The following is a 19,269-nucleotide window of genomic DNA, read 5'->3' as shown; positions in this document are numbered from 1 at the left end:
TGGAGTCTGTACCACTGTGTGTTGGGGTGCATGCACAGATGAGGCCACACTGCTCTCTCTTGGGGTGCATTACAGATGGGCTACATGTGCTCTCTGGGGGTTTTAAGTTGCCTTCAGGGGCCTGGTGAGGGCTGACTGCACTCCCTGTCTTTCATTCAGAGCACTGGCTGCGGCTGCCCTGCCTCCCCAGTCTTCCTGGAGGTGTTTGTGCATAAGCCCCTTCCTCTATGAATACCTCGCTGTGCAGGGCTCCGCGTCTTGATCCAATTTCTGTGATTTATATTTTCCATAATTCTATTTGGTCAGGACTTTCAAATTTATTGCACAGTTGTGTTCTGTGTTCCCTGTAATATAGGAGAACGCTGTTTGCCGAGCTTGCTCCCTCGTGGGAAACGTGCTTTCCTGCATTCCTCTCCCCCCTTGATGTGCTAGCTGGAGCTCCCCCTCGCCTCCCCCCCTTCGGGTGTCTGCAACGTCTCCAGGCAGCCAGCCTTCCTCCCTAACCCTCCCAAGGTTGGGCTGTTTCTTCTTTAAACAGTACTTTGGGCTGCCCAGGCAGCCTTCTAACATGGAGGACTCTGGTGCAGAGGAGAGAAGGGGTGCCCTAGGAATAAAAAGCCTCTGATAAGAACCCCAGCAAGTTCTGGGGGGTGCATTAGGGCACAGCACCATGTGCAATCGGGCCGCAGTTGCTAACAGCAGTAAAATACCCTGAGTCTTCCAGGGTGTCCCATGGTGCTCATGTCTGGCCACCTCTCGACCTCCCTCTGGCCCCTTATGCATCACAGCACATACACAGTAGAGGGGAGTCTGAGAACTTTATTGCCAGACCCCAGAAGGTGAGGGCATTGAGGCAGGATGAGCCCTGAGCTCCAGAAAAAGCCTGGGTGTAAGGGTTGGAGGGTGCAGAGCTGGAATAACCGGCCCTGGCGGGAGTCAGGGGGGTAGGGGGGAACGGTCTCTGCTTGGTACCGCTTGGCTCCTTTACTTCCAGCGCCCACCGACTTTGCCCTTGGCTGTGGCACCAGCCTTCTTGCTGCTGCAAATGGGAAGCAAGTTGTGCTTAAGGTTCAGAAGTGTCCAGCCAGCTAGTGGAGACTTTCAGCTCCGGTTTTCCCAAGTTGTTGCCCCCCACTTCCAGTGCACACACCTCGTTCCAGCCTGAGCAGTAGGAGCTCACTCACCTGCAGTGGGCCTGACCGGGCCTGGGCACTAGTGTGGTTAGGACAGGGTTAGCTGGTTACCTGAGCTCACCTTCTGTTCTCCTGCTTTGGCCAGGGGAAATACTGCAGACAGGCCCATGCCACCCTAGCTTTAAACACTATTGTTTTTGGGTACCTGTCCCCAGGACTTGGGACCTAATTATCTGAGGCCCTCTATACCCCACCAAGCTGGAAGCAGGATGAGTGCTGTGTGAGGGTCCAGGCTGGCACGAGGATAAAAGTACATGAGCTCTGAAGCCAGCCCAGTGGGACCTTGGGGTGGTGACATTGTGTCCTCACAGACCTTCCTGAGAATCCTAACATATGCATACACCCATGTTCACATGCACCTGGCATCTCATCAAATGAGTCTGTCATGACCCTCCAACCCACCCAATAGAGATGCAAGCCAATAGCTCCTTCCCTGGAGGAGCACCCATCTCCCCTGAGCATCTTGGAAGTGTGGAAGGAAGGAGAAAAGTCCCAAGAAACAGGAAATCTAAGCAGTTCCACTTGATTCTGTCCTTGGAGTGTGACAACCCCATGTCCAGGCTCAGTATCAGACTCCCAGCATTATATCAAACTCAGAACCTGGTGAGGGGTCACTGTAGCAACAGGTCCCTCCAGCTAAAGCACTGGGATCAAAGGAAGGGCCTTGTGCATGCTGGGCAAGCACTCTACCAAGTGAACTATACTCTTACTCCTCATTCCTTTCTTTCGTTAACTGAGATAGGGTTTCATGTAACCCAGCTGGCCTTGAACTCCTGATCCTGCTCCCAGCTCTGGAGAGGTATTGGGATTGTAGATATTCATTACCACACCCTGTTACAGTCTTCCTGCTGGCCAGCACATCATAGAGGGGGAAGGTATTACTAACAAACTCCATCTGGCACTTCCTGCATGCACGAGAGGAAGGAGCCAGTGGGTCCTGGGACCCAGTTAGTCTTGTTATTGCTCTGTTAAGGGCCAGCCACCAAGAGCCCTTGTTCAGGGACCAGTTAAAATGTCTAGGCCCTGGGTAGGGTTGCAGGTAGCTGGCTCTGGGGACTCTGGGCCCAGCACAGAGCGAGAATGGGCTGGGCTACTTACTGCTTCTGGGCTTGGTCAATGCGGCTCCTGAGGGTGGTGATCTGTAACAACACAGGTGACTTACTGTGACAGAGACCTGGGAAGCCCAGCTGGGCACTGGCCAGGGGACACATGTCTTTACCACAGGGCTGGCCAGCTGTGGCATCTCCACTGTATCCTCACTGCAGTGACACAGACTCCTGTCCAGTTTCCTTACTCTTTCCTGGCTCCTTTGTGAGAGGACACTGTTGCTTTGTCCTCCGGCTGCGTCTTGACTTGCTCTCTAGCTACCACACACAGCAGCTCCCAACTGGCCACTTACCTTGTGGCTGTGGCAGGATGCAGGCAGGGTAAGGGACAGGGTGGAGGTGAGGCCTTCAGACCTTCCAAAGTTCCACCTCTGACTCCTGATCCTGACCTTCCTGCTCCTTGGCCCATAGTGCCTGCTCCTGATTTGGTGGCCTAGAGGCCCTGGCCGCAAGTGGAGCTCTAGGAAGGCAAGAACCTTGCTTTCTCAACTGCCAACAAGGGCATCAGGCCGGCCTCATAGCCACCAGCTGAGGTCAGGAGGGAGGAGTTGGGGCATAAGGACAAGGCCCTATGCCGCCAGAGACTCAACAACCCAGATCTTTGCCATGCGAGAGGCTGGCCGAGCATTGCACACCCACAAGCCTGGCTCTGCCTACTCACAACTTGGCCAGCATCTCCACTCTGGCCCGGACAGTCATGATCTAGAAAAATCGAGATGGTTACCAGGTTGGGTGCGCAGCTGAGGCTTCAAGGCCCTGATAAGTATGGGGCAAGTCTCCTGATAATCAGCCAGGCTCTGTGAACCCCGGAGACCAGACATGGGCAGAGTGTATGTGGAGGCTATGGGTTCCTGACTCAGCTATCGTTGCTAGGAGTGGCCTGGCCTTTGCTTGGTGGCATCTCCGAGCTAGCTCCCGGGATAGCCTTGAGGCTGAGGGATGAGTCTTCTCTTTCTAGAGATGGCAAACAATGAAGGTATGGAACCAAGGCTCTCCAAAGTTGAGCAACTAAGACCCATCTCATTTACCCAGAGGTTGCAAGAAGGAGCCAGAACGTGTAGATTGTCTATCTTGATGGTTGCGGGAGATGCCCCTGCACAAGTTCCCACCTCTCCCTTCACCTGGCGCTCCAGGGACATGAGGGGGAGACATGAGTACAGCTTTGCTAGTGAACTCCAGGTGTTTGCACTTGCAGTAAGCACAGTAGACACCAGGACAGGAGCCTTTCCTTGCATCCATGGTGGGTAGGAACAAGCTTGACTTCTAACTCATCCCCCAAGGCCCTGCCCCATCTCTACAGCCCCTAACCTTAGCTTGCCCTCATACCTATGAAGGTTGTAACTCCATTTCAGAATCCCTGCTCCCCAGAGGAGACACAGTACTAAACTCCCTTTTCCAGTTTCAGGTGAAGGTGTGAGTCACCCTACCAGCCTGCTTGCCTGCCCTGAAGAGGCAGATGTCATGGGGACCTCAACAGGTTAAGAACCCATAACAGTTCCAGCTACAGCATTGGCCAGTTCAGATGCAGGTCAGGCTGAGAGCTCAGGCACTTCCCCTGAAGGACAGTCTCCAGAAGTGGCCCCCAGCTGGGGCTCAGTGGAACCAGGTCTCAAGGTGAAGGCAAGACTAGAGTATAACTGGGCTGTGGGGAGACAGTTGACCCCCCCCTGGAAAGTGAGACCCCGCAGGCTCAAGAACCAGAGATGGCTAGACTCACATCGTATTTCTGGCGTTTCAGCTTCTCCCCAAACTCAAATTTGTCAGTCTCCAGTTGGTACAGGGTATCCCAGAGTTCCTTGGCCTTGTCCCTGGAAGATGGAAAGAGGATAGGATGAAGCCAGAGAGGCAGGGCCCAAGACCCTGCTTCCTCTTCCAACCACCACAGAGAGCTGTGGCTCGGCTCTTTTGGGGGAAGGGCCGGGCACCATTTGGGAGGGCCAACCCACCTCAGCTTATCATCACTAAGATGGTCGATGTTCAGAGGCTTGCGTCTCTCGGCAAGAATCTTCTTCTTCATCTCCCTGGCTGTCTGCTTCTTGCCTCTCTTCTGGTCAGCCTGCAGAGGGGGGGAGGTGATAAGTGGCCCAGTCTCCGGAGGCACACGGCGCAAACCCCAGTCCCACTTGAAGGCCACCTTCAGGGCTCTGAGCGTGTTCCTCACCTTGGCCAGGTAGCTGCTGTAGTTGGCACCCATGGAGGACAGGGCCTTCTTCTTCTTCATGTCATCCTCAGCTCTCCTCTTGGCATCTTCTTCCTCTCTTCTGGCCTTCTCCTCCTGTGGAGACCCCACCCCCAAGATCCAGGCTTCAAAGACTAGTTCTGGACTTAGAAACTTCTAGAAGGAGGTTGTTCTTGGGCAGAGTGGGGTGGGGGAGTTCTGCAGAGCAAGAGGCATGAACCCAGTGGCTCTGTTGTTGGCCCAACAGAGGGCCACCATGAAAGGAAGACCCACGAGCCTGTGCTTCTCCTGCTACGCAGGCTGGAGGCAGCAGCATGACCCAGTCCTTACCGCCAGTCTGTTCTGGCGTTCCCGCTCCTTCTCAGCACGGATTCTTTGCTGCTCAGCTCTTTCCGCACGGCGCTTCTCCTACAGCCGAGAGGGGAACATGGTCAGCCTTGCCCTGTCCTGCTCAGTTCCCTGCAGGAGCACCTAGCACCCTCCCAGGGCAGAGGTACTCACAATTCTCTCCTTGAGTGCAATCAGTTCCTCCTCCTCCTTCTTTCTAGCTTCAAAGTGGCTGTCAATGAGAGCCTGGAGCTCCATGAGGTCCTTGTTCTGACGCTTTTTCTGAATATCCTGGAGGCGAGAGAGAAGTTTCTATCCCTCCTGGCCAGCCTGAGACCCACCTGCAGCAAAGGGCACCTTCTACCAGGTCCTTACAGCTGCTGCCTTCCTGAGGCCCAGAGTGACCTAGTCTGGACATGCCATGATCAAGATAATGCCCTTCCTGTGGAGGAATCCAGGCCCTGACTAATCATGAAGCCAGCACTTGAGGTGACCTCTCTCAGACTTGGCTCTGTCATCCCCAGAGATGTCCTCTTGGGCCAAACAGAGAGGAGACCGTGAGATTGACTTGCTGCATACTTGAATGGGTGTTTGAACAGATAAATGGATAGATGAATGGGTGGATAAAATGATAGACAGTTGAGTGAAAGGATAGGTGGATGAGTGAATGGATGGGTGGGTACAAGGATGGGTGGAGGAGAAGGGAAGGGATCTCCATTTCCTTGGGTCTGTGAGTGAATTATGGGAGTGTGGCCTAGAGATGGACTACCTTGTTTCTGGCTGTTTGGGAAGATATGACCTGAAGCCTAGCCTAGAGTTCAAAGGTTGGAGCTTGGAGTGAGGGTGATCTGGTCCCCATAAACTTACATCGAAGTCTACTTTCTCCCCTTCTGGGATCTTAGGAGCGGTAAGTCTGGGAAAGAGACACAAAGATTGTTTCATAAGCAGGGACAACTGGAACCTTCCCGCAGTGGAGGCCAGCCAGCCTCGAATCTAGGCTGGCCTCCTCCTTTTCCTTACACCCTGGCACCCAACAGAGCATGCCTTCACTAAAACTGTTTGCCTGGCTCTTTGTTTTTGGGTTTCTAACCCACGTCCCAGGAATAGTTTGTTCCTTCCTAGAAGGTGTCACCTCTGTTTTGCCCACTGCTTCATGCCACCTTTCTCAGACACATAAACAAATGCAATCAAGCCCTAGCAGAGGGCAGGGTGGCCACCACGAGCCCTTCAGGGGGCAGTGACTGGCATCAGCTTCTGGGGTGAGACCTGTCCTGTGGCTCTGGACACTCTTTTAATCTTTCTTTCTGGGCGCCCAAGTGAAGGAGAGCCTGTAAGGGGAAAAGGAGCCCCCAGCCCGCTGGCTGTACGACCCCCTCCTCCTGCCAACACATTCCAGATGGAGCAGGGAGCCCAGACAACCGCGGCTTTGAGAAGCAGGCCACAGAGGAAAGGGGAGCTGAAGAGCGATCAAAACCTGGAGAGGGAAGGGATTTTTCTAAGCTCTGAAGCCCCAAAGTTCCCTCCAAGGGAAAGCTGTACAGATGATGCTGTGTAAATGAAAAACTTATGTATGTGGAGGGGGAGAAAAAAAAAAGCAGAAATCGAAATGCAGAGGGGGGAAAAAACCAGACTGAAAAAAAAAAAAGAAACTTTTCAGCAAATTGAGAGAAGATTTATATCCCTGAGTAAGCGGACGATTAAGCAAACACGAAGACGTGTCGGCCATGAGATAAACGAGCACGGGGCACAAGCCACTGACTCGCAAAGAAAGATGAGCAGTTAGCCAACATGGACAGTTCGTGGTGGTGCCACCAGAGGAATGCTAAAGCCACCATGAGATGTGGTCGGCTGTTCATCAACGGGTGAGGGGCAGATGCCCGTTCCCGCCTTTGGGCGCGGAGGGTGTGGGACACAAGACTGCTCACAGCCCACGTAGGAGACCGCCTTGGCTGAGCCCTGGTGGAAAGCAACTTGGCAGTGACTGTCAAAGCCTTCAGAGCGTTGGTCCTCTTTGACCCAGTAATTCCAGTTCTGGGAATGTGGCCTAGGCAAACAGCCCTCACGATGGAAAATGCGTTCCGACCAGCGTTATTTATGATTGTAAAATATTGGGGGAAGCCTGTGATCGGGGAATGGTTAGGAAAATTATGGTTTGTCCAATTGATGGAATATTATGTGGCCATTCAAAATATTTAAGAAGACTATGTAAAAACATGGAAAAATACTTATGAATAGTGCTAAATTATTTTAAAAGCAGAATCCAAGGCTGTATAGACAGTCCCGTGCTTGAAAAAACATAGTCAAGATCTTTATTTTCCAAGAACTTTGTGTAGAAAAAGAGCAGGAAGAAATAAAGACCTTTTCCCCCCTCTCTGCTTGCCACAGTCTGACTGGTGGGTGGGTGGGAGAATTATGGATGGATATTTTTCCCTCTTCGTTTGACTTTTATGTATTTTCCAAATTTTCTTAATGAGGTGTTTTATTTTCATATTGAGAACATAAATAATTTTCCTAAGATGAGAAACTATCTCACAGTCCTGCATCTCTTTATGTGAACTTGATTTAAAACAGCATTCAAGGGAGGAATCTGGGCCAGCTGCACTCTTCACCTACCTCTCCTCTCCTCTCAGGGATGGGGCAGGAAACGAGGGGAAGTGTCAAAAGCTCAGCCTGGCTCCGAGCGTGGAACAGGCAGAAAGGCTTAAAGGAACAAAAGGGGGCTTGTGTATGGAGGCGTGTGGGCTTCCACGTGCAAGATTCTGGGTTCACCTGCCCCCTGGTGCACTCACGAGTGAGTAAGGAAGGCCAGAGCAGGACCTCTGCTGAGTGGCTCACAGAGGGGGCTCAGCCCCTTTTTGGATCAGGTCAATCCAGAGTGGGTTCTCATCTCAAGTAGGAGATCCTCGTCCCTCAAGCCCATTTTTTTTTTTTTTTTTAAATATCTGGAGACCTGGGCAGTCTCCCAGCATAGCCAGGCATGGCAAATATGTGACACCTTCAGTCCCACTTCTGAGCCTTAGCCCATTGCCAGCGACCTCCTTGACTGTACTGGCTGATGGGGAAGAACCACAACCTACTGTCTTTTATTCATTCCTACTGGCAACGCTGGTCCCTATCATCTTCTGCCATTTGGGCTTTCCTTTGAAAACAGTTCTGGGTCTCTCACCCTGCCCAGTTCTGGCACCCCACGTAGCACTGCCTGGATCCCACACTTACTTGGGTCTTGGTTTCTCCTCTAGTCATGACAGCCAGCATGGGGAGAGGAAGAAAGAGAGATCAAATAAGATAGGATGGTCTTTCCTGCCACAGGAACCACCAGGCTGGGGACTTCTACTCAGCCCACCCAGACCCACTCATCTATTCAGAAGCACAAAGCCTATGAAATTCCCCCGGGGCTCTAAGAAGAACTTAGGGTGCAGGGATGAAGGGAGAAACCATAGCAAGATATATGTGTCCCTGGAAGGCTGGGAGGGAGGGAAAGGTAGGAAGACAGAGGCCTAGAGGACAGGTTTCTAGAAAGTCTGGGACACATCTGGGGTGCTGGCTTATCTCCACTGACCAACCACCTGCCTCTGAGAGGGCAGACGCCTGGCGGATGCACATAAAGCCTCAGCATCTAGAGATCCCATGCCAGGGAGAAAAGGAAGACAGACGGACACATGGACGGATAGAGTGAAAGGGCTGGAGAGTCAGCGACATAGACACTGGGCCATTGGCTCCTCTCGCCTCACACAGGCAGAGCCAGAGCCCTGTGCAGGTGGAGCAAGGGGCTGCAACAGCGGCTGGCAGGCCTTACCTTCCTCATCCTCCTCCTGCTCCTCTTCCGCGACAGCATCTTCATGGTGTGGGCGCAAGCGCACATGCAAGAAAAAAGCCGCGCAGCTGCAGAAGTGCAGAGGCCACACAGCAGCGGTGGCCACATGAACAGCAGAGGCAGGCACGCACAGGGCCCCGTGCCTGAGGGTGGCAGGGCAGCTCCTACACCTTCCCAAAGGCTTGGCCCCCTTCGTGGACCCTTGCTGTTCAGGCTGGCCTCTCACTCTCAATATAGCTAAGGGTGACTTTGGACTCTTTATCCTCCTGCCTCTGCCTCCCAAGTGCTGTGATGACAGATATGCCCTGCCATACCTGGTTTATGCAGTGCTGGGAATTGAACCTAGGGCTTTATGCATGCTAGGCAAGAAGGCTTGGCCGTGAGTAGAGAGCATGGGGACCTGCCTTGCCCAAAATGCACATGGTGACTGGATCTAGGTTTGGCACTGGGAAGATCCTGAGGCTACTCTACCTTCCAGCTGTCATGGAACCTTCCATTACCCTCTACTACATAGTCTTATACTTGGGCACATACTGTGGTTTTTACAGTCACTTTATTTCAAACTCTTTGCAAAAGTCTGTATTCATAGAGCCTGCTTGAAATCCAAAAATATTTTTGGCTCACCCATATCTGTGAGTTTTGACAGGTTCAGCCCTTAGGACAGGGGCCTCCTGATCCTGGGAACCTGCCCTCTGACCCCTGAGAGGCTTTTCCCCATGAGTCTTGGAGGGGCCTTTCTTCTTTCCCTTCTTTAGAACCTCGCCTAAGCTGGTTGCCACGAGGGCAGGCTGCTTCCTCTGAGTGTGACCCACTCTCGCAGAGGTTGGGGCTGGTACTGACCACAGTCGGGGCCTGCAGCTGCTCAGCATTACCCTCCCTTCCACCATCCTTTAGCCCATCCTTGGCTTTAGGTGGAAGCAGAGCCACTGACATGTGAGCATGGCGCCTGGAACACGGTCAGACCCGGTAGGGCAAGCATCCTCGACTTCTAGCACCTTTGTGCCTGGGCTGTGGCCAACGGGCCCCATCCAAAGTTTGGGCGGGGGGTCTTGCCTGCAGGTTCTGACCAGTGCCCTTCTGTGACGCCTATTTCTCACCCCTCCGAAAGACACACGGTGACTTAACCACCCAAGCATGTGCCATCACTGCCTGAATAGGCAGCTTTAGCTCTGCTGGTAAAGCCTCATGCCACTCTTGCCTAAGATCTTAGGAGTGGCTGTCAGGGAGCTGTGGGGTGCTGCAGAGCTATTCTTGCATGAGGTCCAGGGGAGTGGCCTGGGGAAGGAAGTTAAGGGTCTCACCCTCCCCTTATGAGATTCTGGGGGTCGGGGAGGATGGGGTGCTCCCTGGAGTTGCATAAGAGGCAGCTGCATTGTGGTAAGGTGAGGTCTCCCCTGTGCTCTGTCTCCCCACGTTCCTGCCTGTCCATTTGTCTGCCCGTCAATCTCAGTTCTGGTCCCGGGGAGGCCTGGTGACCTAAGATGTGTGGCCTGAGGACATCCTGGGTCCTTCTCCTAACATTATCCAGGTGCTTCCTCTCAGGCCCAGTCACCAGGAGCCTGTGAGGAGCGTGTAAATGGAGGGGCTGAAATGGGCTCCCCGAGTTCAGCCCCTCCTGCCTTCCCCAGTGTAACCCGCCTTGCTGCTAGGCTGACAGTTGCCCTCCCCCCACCCCAACGCAACCTCTGTCATTTCTGCTTGATGGGTGTGTCTGGCTCAGGCCCAGGCGCTGGGTGGGATGCTGGGATCTGACTGATTGCCTGTTCGCATGCATGGCCCCCGGCTGTTCCAGGTCTCTGACATCCCCACCTTGGGCCTCAGCCTGACTTTCCGCTTCACCCCACTTGCCCCTCCACCCTCCCTTCAGCCTCACCCCTCCTTGCTTTCCTCCCTTTGGCTTGATATCTGGGGTAGGTTGGAGGCTACCTATCCAGCCTCTCTGCTTTGTTCTACCTATCCTGATGAGGCCCCAGAGGGCCCCAGGGGATCTCCAGCACCATTTTCTTAAGGCTTGCTCTGTAGTCCCAGGATAGCCCATATGTTCCATGCAATCTTCCAGATGGAGGTCCAAGAAGAGCCTTTTGGCTCCTTGCCCTTATACACTGTGACTAGGGACTGTCACTGTCACCTAGGCCAGCAGACCAGGCTAGCGTTCCTATTCTGTACTGTCCTCGGTCCAGAGGCCAGCAGGGCTTAGTTGGCAGTGGGTACATTGGAAAGGGGGTGGGAGGCAGGCAGTCAGGGACGGGAGAGGAAGGAGGGGAAGGCTCTTTGTGGCTGTGAGGTGGACCTGGACCTACCTTCTTGGACTTCCTCTGTGGAACAGCACCAGGGGAAAAGAGAGGGAGGGAGGAGAGAGAATGAGTGAGTGGAGGGCAGTGTGGGAGACGGTGGGGGAGGGAGGGACAGGTGAGAGATGGGGTGAGTTACACGGCACCCTCTTGTTCCTTCTTGGCTAGCTCCTGCACACATACGCACATGGCCACATATGTCACGTGGCATTGAAGTCATGTCACATACCTGGTTCGGGGGCTAAGGAGGGCCACGGAACAAGAGGCAAAACCGCGGGCCAGAGGTCAGAGGTCAGAGGTCAGAGAAGGGATCCAGGTTAAAAGGAAACAGCCGGTCACCGAGGGGTGGGATACGTGCAGGAAGCGAGCAAGATACTGTCAGAGTTAGCTGCAGACCTGCCACCCTTGACCCCACAACCCAGGTTCTGGGGCCCTCTCAGAATTGGGGAAGAGGAGGGGCTGAGGAGAACCAGACTCACCCCCCACTTTCCTTCCTCACAAGTGGGGAAACTGAGATAAGAGTTGGGAGTCTGCCTCTGGCTTTTGTTGCAGTGTTTCAGTTGGTGCCTTCCTCTTCTACCCACCTCCTGTCTGCCCTCAGCCAGGACCAGCCTAGAGCTGCAGCCCACTTGGAGGCTCTGGTACCCAAGGGGAGCAGAACCGAGGCCTGCTCCGAACACCTCTTTTCTTGCCATCCCACAACTAGGTGCAAAAGACATTTCCTTGGGCCTCTGCCTGGTAGGCCCCTAAAGAGTGTTGGGGTGGGGCCTGTGATTGGGTTGGTGGGGATACAGGCTAGGGAGATTAACTAGGGAGGAGGCCCGTCTTCCCATCAGGTCCTGAAGCAGGGCCTCTGGCTACTCCTGCATCTCTCCCTAGTGACCTGAGTTCTTCTGACCTTTGCGCTAGTGGACCTAGCAAAGGTCTTAGTCACACCATGGGCTTTCACAGGCTTCTCTGGGGAAAGGGGACTCAACCTACACCTAGCTCAACCACTTTGGTCCTAGGCTGCCTTCTCTAGTGTTGGAAGCATCTGACAGAGGTTGGGGCAGCTATGTTGTTTTGGGGGATTGTTGGAGTCCTCATTCTCTTTGGTCAAGCGTTGGCCACGGTTAGTGGGTTATGTGGGGCCACATGGGGGGCTCCTTGGTTGGCTGGCGCCTCCTTCCTTCCCTGCCCTCCTTCCCCACACCACATGGCTCCAGCCAGACCCTGGGCTCCACATGGGGACCAGAAGTCCTGTATCCTCATACCTTCCTCCTGGACTTCTGCGGCCGAGGGATGAATGCCAGGGAGTGCAGGGTGGCGGGGAGGAGAGAGGAGAGGATTAGAAAGGAGCACATAGCAGGCCCTTAGAAACAGGGGCTGACGTCACAACTCTATAAGAGGGAAGGTCACACCAAGTTCATCATTAGGGCACAGGACAAGGGCAAACGGGGGTCAACCCCTAAGCCAACTGACCTTCTTCCTGGGCCTCTTCTGAGGGTGAGCAAAGGTGACAGAGACGTGGCATGTAGGAGAGAGAACGAACAAGGGCAGACATTAGGAACAGGGCCTTTCTTGTGCTCTCTTGGGCTAAGCATGATGAGCAGGCCAGATTCCCATGCTTGGCCTACAGCAGCTCACCATAGTGAGCAGGGGCCCTCGAGCATCAGCCACTGCTGTCCCGGCCGGGGCACTGAGCTTGTACCTTCCTCTACACCCTACATCCCGTGTCCGGGTGTTTGCGAATCTGCTCTACAGGATATGGAAGCGAGGACCAGAGACAAAGGCCAGGCATTTTGGGGGAAACTCCATGTGCTCAGACCATTTCTGACCCAGGACACCCCATCTAGCTATGAGGATTAAAGGTTGGTGTCAAGGGGCTTTGAGGAAATAAGACCCTTCTGGCCAACCCTAGGACAGGGCAGCCCCTGGGGCCACATCTCACTCAGAAACCAGTCTTTTCATCTTCTGGCAGCAAAATGTTTGCTCAGGTTGTTAAGGTAGCAGATATTTTCAAAATATTTTGAAAACAGGCATCCGGCAGCCCTTGCAGGACGGCCTGTCTGGTGAGCTGCGTGAAGCCTCCCTAAGCTGAGCAGGTGCCAGGGGCAGACAGCTTGTCAGGCCTGGGAACCGCTGTGCCGGGCTGCTCCCAGGTGCACCGGGACTCAGCGCTTTGCCCGCCCACACCTGCCCAGGCACGACAGAGCCAGGGAGGGGTCTCCGGCAGCCCAAAGGTACAGTGAAGAAGAGATGCTAAGAGAGACAGACAGAGACAAAGGGATAAGGACAGAAACAGAGAAGTGGAGAAAGATGAAGAGAGACAGACAGACAGACAGACAGACACACACACACACACACACACACACAGAGAGACAGAGAGAGACAGAGACAGAGACAGAGGTAGAGAGACAGGGACAGAGAAAGGCAGGGCTAGAGACAGAGACACAGAGATACAGAGACAGAGAAAGAGATAGACAGATAGGGAGACTAAAAGAGAAGCTACAGCGACTCCTAGGGGTTATGGTGCATGGGCCAAGACCCTTGTTATTAAGGAATGAGAGTTTTAATGGCACATCCCAGAACACATCCCACTTTACATACCATGGACACAGTGACCAAAGACATGTGTGAGGGGTTAATGAGTGTCTATCAATCAGTTGAAGAGATAGAGGATTAATAGTTTAATTAATGATCAAGCCATTGACCATTAATTAAATAATGGCATTATTAATCATTAACAGAGCTAATGATGAGTGATGATGGTTAATGGTGCATTAATGATGAGGGAAGTAGACAGTTAATTGTCAGGTCAGGGAGGATCCCCAAAGGCCTTCCCAAGGATGGGCATTGAGAGGCCTGTGGCTTCCTGAGTTACCTTCCTCTTCGTATTGTTCTGCATTAGAATAGAACAAAAGAAAGGAGCCCAGTTAGCAGAGATGGGACTGGCGATGGTGAGGCCACTGAAGGACCAGCCTGTTCTGCCCCTGCATAGTTGGGTACTTCTACTGGCTAGGGATCAGGTCGGAGATCTTCAGCCCAAAGAGACTGAGTGGTGGCTTAAGGAGATGCCATATGAGCATGAGGACTTGAGCAGAATCCCTGGGTTCAAATAAAAAGCCAACTATGGTTACATACTGTTGTAATCCCAGTGCTGAGGAGGCCCACCACCATCTCAAAAAACAAGGTGAACAGCTTCTGAAAAATGACATCTAAGGTGAACTCTGGCCCGCACCTACAGACACATGTGTAGCACACCTGTGTACACACACGCACACAGACTTTGTGGCCTTATAGGGGAAAATGTCTCAGCCACAAAGGTGACATAGGACGTCATTAGATGTCATGTTCTGTATGGCTATGTGGGTAACCAAAGGTGACAAGGACAGAGAGGCTGCCTCTTGAGTCCTCAGGGCATCCCAGACATGCAGGTATACAGGTTGGGGTAGGTCAAGGTGTGAACACCATAGAAAAAGATGTATGCCAGAGGTTCAAGACAATTTGGGAGAGGAATATATTGGAAGCCCAGTGACTGATCTAGCTGGTCCGGGACTCTTAGGCAAGGGGTCCCCACGAGATGAGTGCTGTCAATAGTCAGAGCCACCCACCCCCCAACAAGGGTGACTCTTCTGTCTAGAGATGGAAGTAAAGAGAGAGAAAATAGAGAAGACACTTACCCTCGACTTGTTCACTGTCACGGTGGTGGTGGGGGGTAGGGGGAGAAAGAGAGGAGAAAAGTGAGGTGAGCTGGAGCTGCTGACCTGGGACAGACATCTGTAGGCACCAGGGCTACCATCCCACCAGCAAGGGAGGCGACCATACAGCAGGGTACTCACGTTTCCTCGTCAGACATAGTGGCGGTGGGTTGTGTCTGGAGAGGGAATGACAGCGGGACAGTTAGGAATTGCCTTCGATTAGAAGCCTCACCAGGGGGCAGGCTCTCAGAGACTGGGGCCTAGAGGGGATGTATATAGATTGCAGTTGAGGGCTACCTCTTGGTCCCCCTGATTGGCCCTTCTCCCCATGACTCTGATCCCCCTTCTTCCTTCCCTGGCTCCAGCCTGGAGCTTTGACTCCATAACTGACTGGCTGTTGGAAGGTTATTGTGTGCATCCCACTCTGGACAGATGTCCCCTCTACAGTATTTTCATGGAAAGCCATCCAAAATGCAGAGACTTTCTCAGGTCAGAGGTAAGAGCTACAGGACCCTCTGGATCTGGGGACACCCTCCTGGTCTGAATTGATGGCCTCTGGCTAGGGAATCACCCCAAGATGTCTGAGTCCAGCTCCAAGGGTACAGACGTTCTCAGTTTGCCAGCTCTTCTTCCTTGAATGAGCCCAGATCTCACGTTGTGCCTCATGTTTTTCTTGAGAGTCCAAATTCCTTTTGGGATACCCCAGGTCCTCTTTTGTGTTCTCTTAAACCCTCTAAGGTAACCCCTTCAAATCACAGAGCCCATAAGCGTTCAGTCTCTTTGTCTCCTTTCTCCTGAAATACATGGAGACTGAACTCGACAGGGTGGGTCTGAGAAACTTCTCTGTGGGAAGCCTGAGTTTGATACACACGTGCTGAACAAACTGAGCACCTCGGATCTCCTAGCACTCCATCTGGGCCTGGATGTACATGCTCAGGTACGGTGGCTACCAGGACAGAGAACTTGATGGTTCCTGTGAACTGGCCACTGTACATGCCTGCAGTGCCCGGGGCCTGGGGACCTTCAAAGGACTGTATCAGAATGTTGACTCAAGGTCTGACCAACAAAGTTCATAACAACACAACACAGCTGACGTGAAGACAATAGCTCTGGTGTCCCCAGGGAGCAAATACAAGAAAACGGTTGTTCAGGGGCTAAAAATGCACCAGCAGCTTGATGCTAAGGTGAGAGCTGTTTCTAAGCCCCGTTGATAACGTTAGCTTTCCCAGAACTACTAAAACTTCCTGCAAAATTAACCCACAGATACCTGGGAGGCGAGGCCAAGCACCAGGTCCAGCCCTGCCCCATCCCTGGGCCTCTGTGTGAGAGTTCATCAACCATAAATAAGCCACTCAGCCAGAGCTGCCCAAACGTCTCTCTGCTGCTCTGAACCCTACCAGTCCTTCTAACTCCTCCTTCACTGCCCTCTGCACCCCCCACCCAGGGACACTCTGTGGGGTGGGAAGGTCAGTGGGGTGGAGCAGTGGCGCTGTGACCATACCCTCCTTTTGCCCACCTCTGGTTTCCATTGGACCCACACACCTGTCAGCAGCAGAGGGAGGGGGTAGTGGGGGGTGTGCATTTATAAGGAGCCAGTGGCAGCTGAAGTGTCCAAAAATAGGCATCAAAATTAGCAAGACTCCTCTGTCCTGAAACCCAAGAAGGCAGGGGGGTAGGGTTCTGAGAGCAACCCAGCCATCTTGGCTCCCCTCCTGGCTCCTGCAGGCATCCAGCAAGAGCTGCCTTGCATCCTTCCAAAGTGAGGCAGCAATGGTCCTCATTCCAGGTTGGGGAACCGAGGCTCCTGGTCCTCTGTAGAGCTCCCTAAGGCCCACTTGAGCAGATCTGGGTCTCTCTACCCTTGTTTCAACATCCCTGTAAGTTGGGGAGGGGCAGAGGTGGGGTGGCAGGGATGGGACAGGGATGGCCAATCAACAGCTGAGAGAGAAAGCAGTTGTCCTGTGGAGAGCTCTGGCCTTAAAAGGGGTTTATGAAAATAGCCTGTGAGGTCAGGTTCCTTGGGGGTACATGCCAACCTCCGCTCCTTCAAAGGTGGCAAGGCTAGAAAAGGGCAGGAGGCCCTGCCACTCACTTGCTATGGGACCCTGATCACTTCCGGTCTTGGGCTCAGTACCCTCTGACCAACCTTGGAGGTTGGAGGTCCTATCTCCTCCAAAGATTCCCAAGGACTTCTAGAAAGCTCACACACAGGAAGTTAGAGTTCTCAACCTGGAGATTTCAGAAAGGCTGGCGCCTGGAGGACTAGGGTCTCTTGGGACCACCTATTCTCCCAGCCATAAGCAAGATCAGATATGACCTTCCTGCTTAGGACCAGTCCCTCCCATTCCCTCTGTCCTGCTTCAGCTTGGCGCCTGTCTATCCTTGATCTGAACCTAAAGGATCTGCCCCAGGGACCCCCAGATGCCTCTCCCTTTGAGCACGTTCCTAGGGTGACCTGAGATAAGACCATATCTACAAAATGAGAAGAGTAGCTTCTCCCAGAGCCCTAGGCTCCAAAGAAATGAGTTGAAATTCCATTCCTTCCCTAAGATCACTCTTACACAGCCCCAGAGGGGCTTCCACCCAGCTGCAGCACAGCAGGCTGTCCTAGAGCTCTGGTTAATGTCCCTGGGTGGATCCTTATCTCACCTCTGCACTTCTCCCTAGATCCTACCTCAGGAGGGCTCCTTATTCCTGAGGCCCCCAGAATCCCCTCCTCCTTTCTCCTCCCATGCCCCCCCTTTTTTTTATTTATCTGTTTGGTACCAGTTCGTCTCTGCCATTCCAAGGCTCAGCCACCATGCCTATAGTCATCAATAACTAACACAACATGAGGCCCAGGACCCATTTGAGTGGCCCTTAGATATTGGGTACCCAAACCCTAGCAAGTCACCCACTCCTAGGCAGGCTGTTCACATCCATACCCACCTGCAGTGGAGTCTGAGAAAGGCTGGGGGCTCCCTGTGGACAGGACCAGCAGCAGGCACTGCCCGACAGCCTCACCCCTTCATGTTATAGTGACATCTGATCTTCCCCGGCAGCCCATTGGCCAGCAGATGGGTGGCTGGGGCATGGGGCATGGGGAGGGGGAGGGTGTGCCCAAGCAGGCCCCCTGACCAAGTATAGGAATGCCCCAGAGGGGGAGGCCCAAGGAGGCCAGGATGGAGGAGACATGCCTGGAGGAGGAGGAGGCAAGGTCCCCAACTGTCCTAGAAAGGTGTCAGTTGCTATTTTTACCAACCCCCCCCAGCAACGGGCACATGTTTGATGGGCTGAAGGAGGGAGGAGGAATGGACTAGGTGGAGCCAAAGGCTGTTCTTGAGCCAGGCTGGTATTGGGGAGTGATCATCAGAGCCTGGGTTTCAAATTCCTTGGCTCCCTGTTCCTCTGCCCAAGGTGGCTTGTAGGAATAGGTATTTTGCTCAAGATAGGGGTCTAACTCCTTGTGGCACCCCTGTAGCTCTGCCCTACATCTCTGTCATAGAGACAGCTGAAGACACTCATAGAATGAAGGACCTTGGATCCTTGACCTGTATTGCACCAAACCCTTTACAGGTCAGGCTTATTTTTTCAAGTGGATATCATTGGAACACATAGCATGAGAAAAACAAGAGAAATGATGACCTAACGCTGTGGTGGTTGTCCATCTTCCCCAATGATTGGGGAAGGCTGGGTCATGTTTAGGCCTGTTATTGGTCTCGGAGTTCCCTACTAAGTAGTGGAGACCTAGGCCCTTCTGGGCTCTGAGCAGGCCTGGCCATGTGCCTGGCCTTTCTTTCCTCAAGACTCCAGGGGGCACCATCCAACCATGGACACCTCTCCTGGGCCTTGTGTGCCTGGATAGCTCTGCCTCTAGGGAAATCAAAGCACCAATTAGCAAGAGACCAACCTAGCACTTCCCACTCACTCCCTCAACCCCCGCAGACCCTACAGATTGGACATGGCTGCTAGAGCCCATAGATCTGTTCAGTTCAGGGGAAAAGCCAATGTGAAGTATAAATGGTAGATGAACCCTAGGGGACAGAGACAGGGTTCCTGTCCTTGGGTCTCCTAGGGTTAGAGACGTCAGGATGACCAGCAGGAGGCTCACAATAAATATCCCAGTCTCAGCTGGATCTTAAAATTTCTGGAAGGTTGCAACTGACCCACCAACCACTTCATACTTGCCATAAAGTGGCAGAGACACACAAGACCCACCTTTGGTCAAAAGCAGGGTGGAGTCAGTCTTCTAGCTTGCTGGCTCATAAAACAGGCTTCTCTCCTGCTCTCCTCTCCTCCAAGCACCTGCCCCTTAGAGACCCCTCAAAGCTGGAGTTGCTGGGCTACCCCAGCCTTCCTGGCCAGAGCCTATGCCTCCCTCCACACCTATCCATGTTCTTGGATAGACAGGGTTCAGTGAGCTCCAAATCACATGGATGCCCAGCTTACTCTAGCCTTGGGAGTCATCTAGAGTTTATGAAGCCCCACACTGGTGCCAAAGAGATTCTAAATCTCTTCTGTGAGGAGGCCAGCCTCTCTTTCATCTGGCTTTACTGAGACCAAGCACATCCCTCAGCTGATTGACATAGAGAGCAGGCATGAGGGATTTGTGTGGTTATTGAACCCCTGCATCCAGAAGCTCTTGTCTGAGAGGAATGGGGGTCCTTAGAGGTCTATAGGTGGGTATGCTACTATCTCTG

The 19,269-nt window shown here is 53.2% G+C and overlaps 1 protein-coding gene across 17 annotated transcripts; it reads right to left on the bottom strand.

Moving 5' to 3' along the window:
- Window positions 1–799: 799 nt before the first annotated feature.
- Window positions 800–17,645, bottom strand: Tnnt3 (troponin T3, fast skeletal type). 17 transcript variants are annotated; one of them, XM_076555523.1, is made up of 17 exons: window positions 17,519–17,645; window positions 14,732–14,766; window positions 14,573–14,586; window positions 13,774–13,791; window positions 12,372–12,389; window positions 12,164–12,178; window positions 10,920–10,934; window positions 8,602–8,640; window positions 8,022–8,040; window positions 5,673–5,718; window positions 4,980–5,096; window positions 4,809–4,886; window positions 4,461–4,574; window positions 4,246–4,355; window positions 4,017–4,107; window positions 2,961–3,001; window positions 800–1,039 (listed from the first exon to the last, which is right to left on the bottom strand). In XM_076555523.1, exons 2-17 carry the CDS (start codon window positions 14,746–14,748, stop codon window positions 985–987), a joined length of 807 nt encoding a protein of 268 aa, XP_076411638.1. In that variant the 5' UTR covers window positions 14,749–14,766; window positions 17,519–17,645; the 3' UTR covers window positions 800–984. The 17 variants fall into 17 exon arrangements, with proteins under 17 accessions (XP_076411638.1, XP_076411633.1, XP_076411647.1 ...); XM_076555518.1 differs by lacking the exon at window positions 2,961–3,001 and adding an exon at window positions 2,292–2,332 and having other exon boundaries at window positions 17,519–17,644; XM_076555532.1 differs by lacking the exons at window positions 2,961–3,001; window positions 13,774–13,791 and adding an exon at window positions 2,292–2,332 and having other exon boundaries at window positions 17,519–17,644.
- Between the last annotated feature and the right edge of the window lie 1,624 nt (window positions 17,646–19,269).

This window comes from Peromyscus maniculatus, chromosome 1 (genome assembly GCF_049852395.1).
Source record: "Peromyscus maniculatus bairdii isolate BWxNUB_F1_BW_parent chromosome 1, HU_Pman_BW_mat_3.1, whole genome shotgun sequence".
Taxonomy (NCBI): domain Eukaryota; kingdom Metazoa; phylum Chordata; class Mammalia; order Rodentia; family Cricetidae; genus Peromyscus; species Peromyscus maniculatus.
Note: the sequence above shows the minus strand (reverse complement) of the source record. Positions and strands in the feature narration are given on the sequence as shown.

Excerpts from the sequence above, each read along its gene's own strand:
- Tnnt3 (XM_076555523.1), bottom strand. Across the intron at positions 5,097-5,672 it reads GGGAGAAAGTAGACTTCGAT|GATATTCAGAAAAAGCGTCA; the intron begins GTAAGTTTATGG and ends TCTCGCCTCCAG. Across the intron at positions 1,040-2,960 it reads GTGGAGATGCTGGCCAAGTT|CAGCAAGAAGGCTGGTGCCA; the intron begins GTGAGTAGGCAG and ends TCCCATTTGCAG.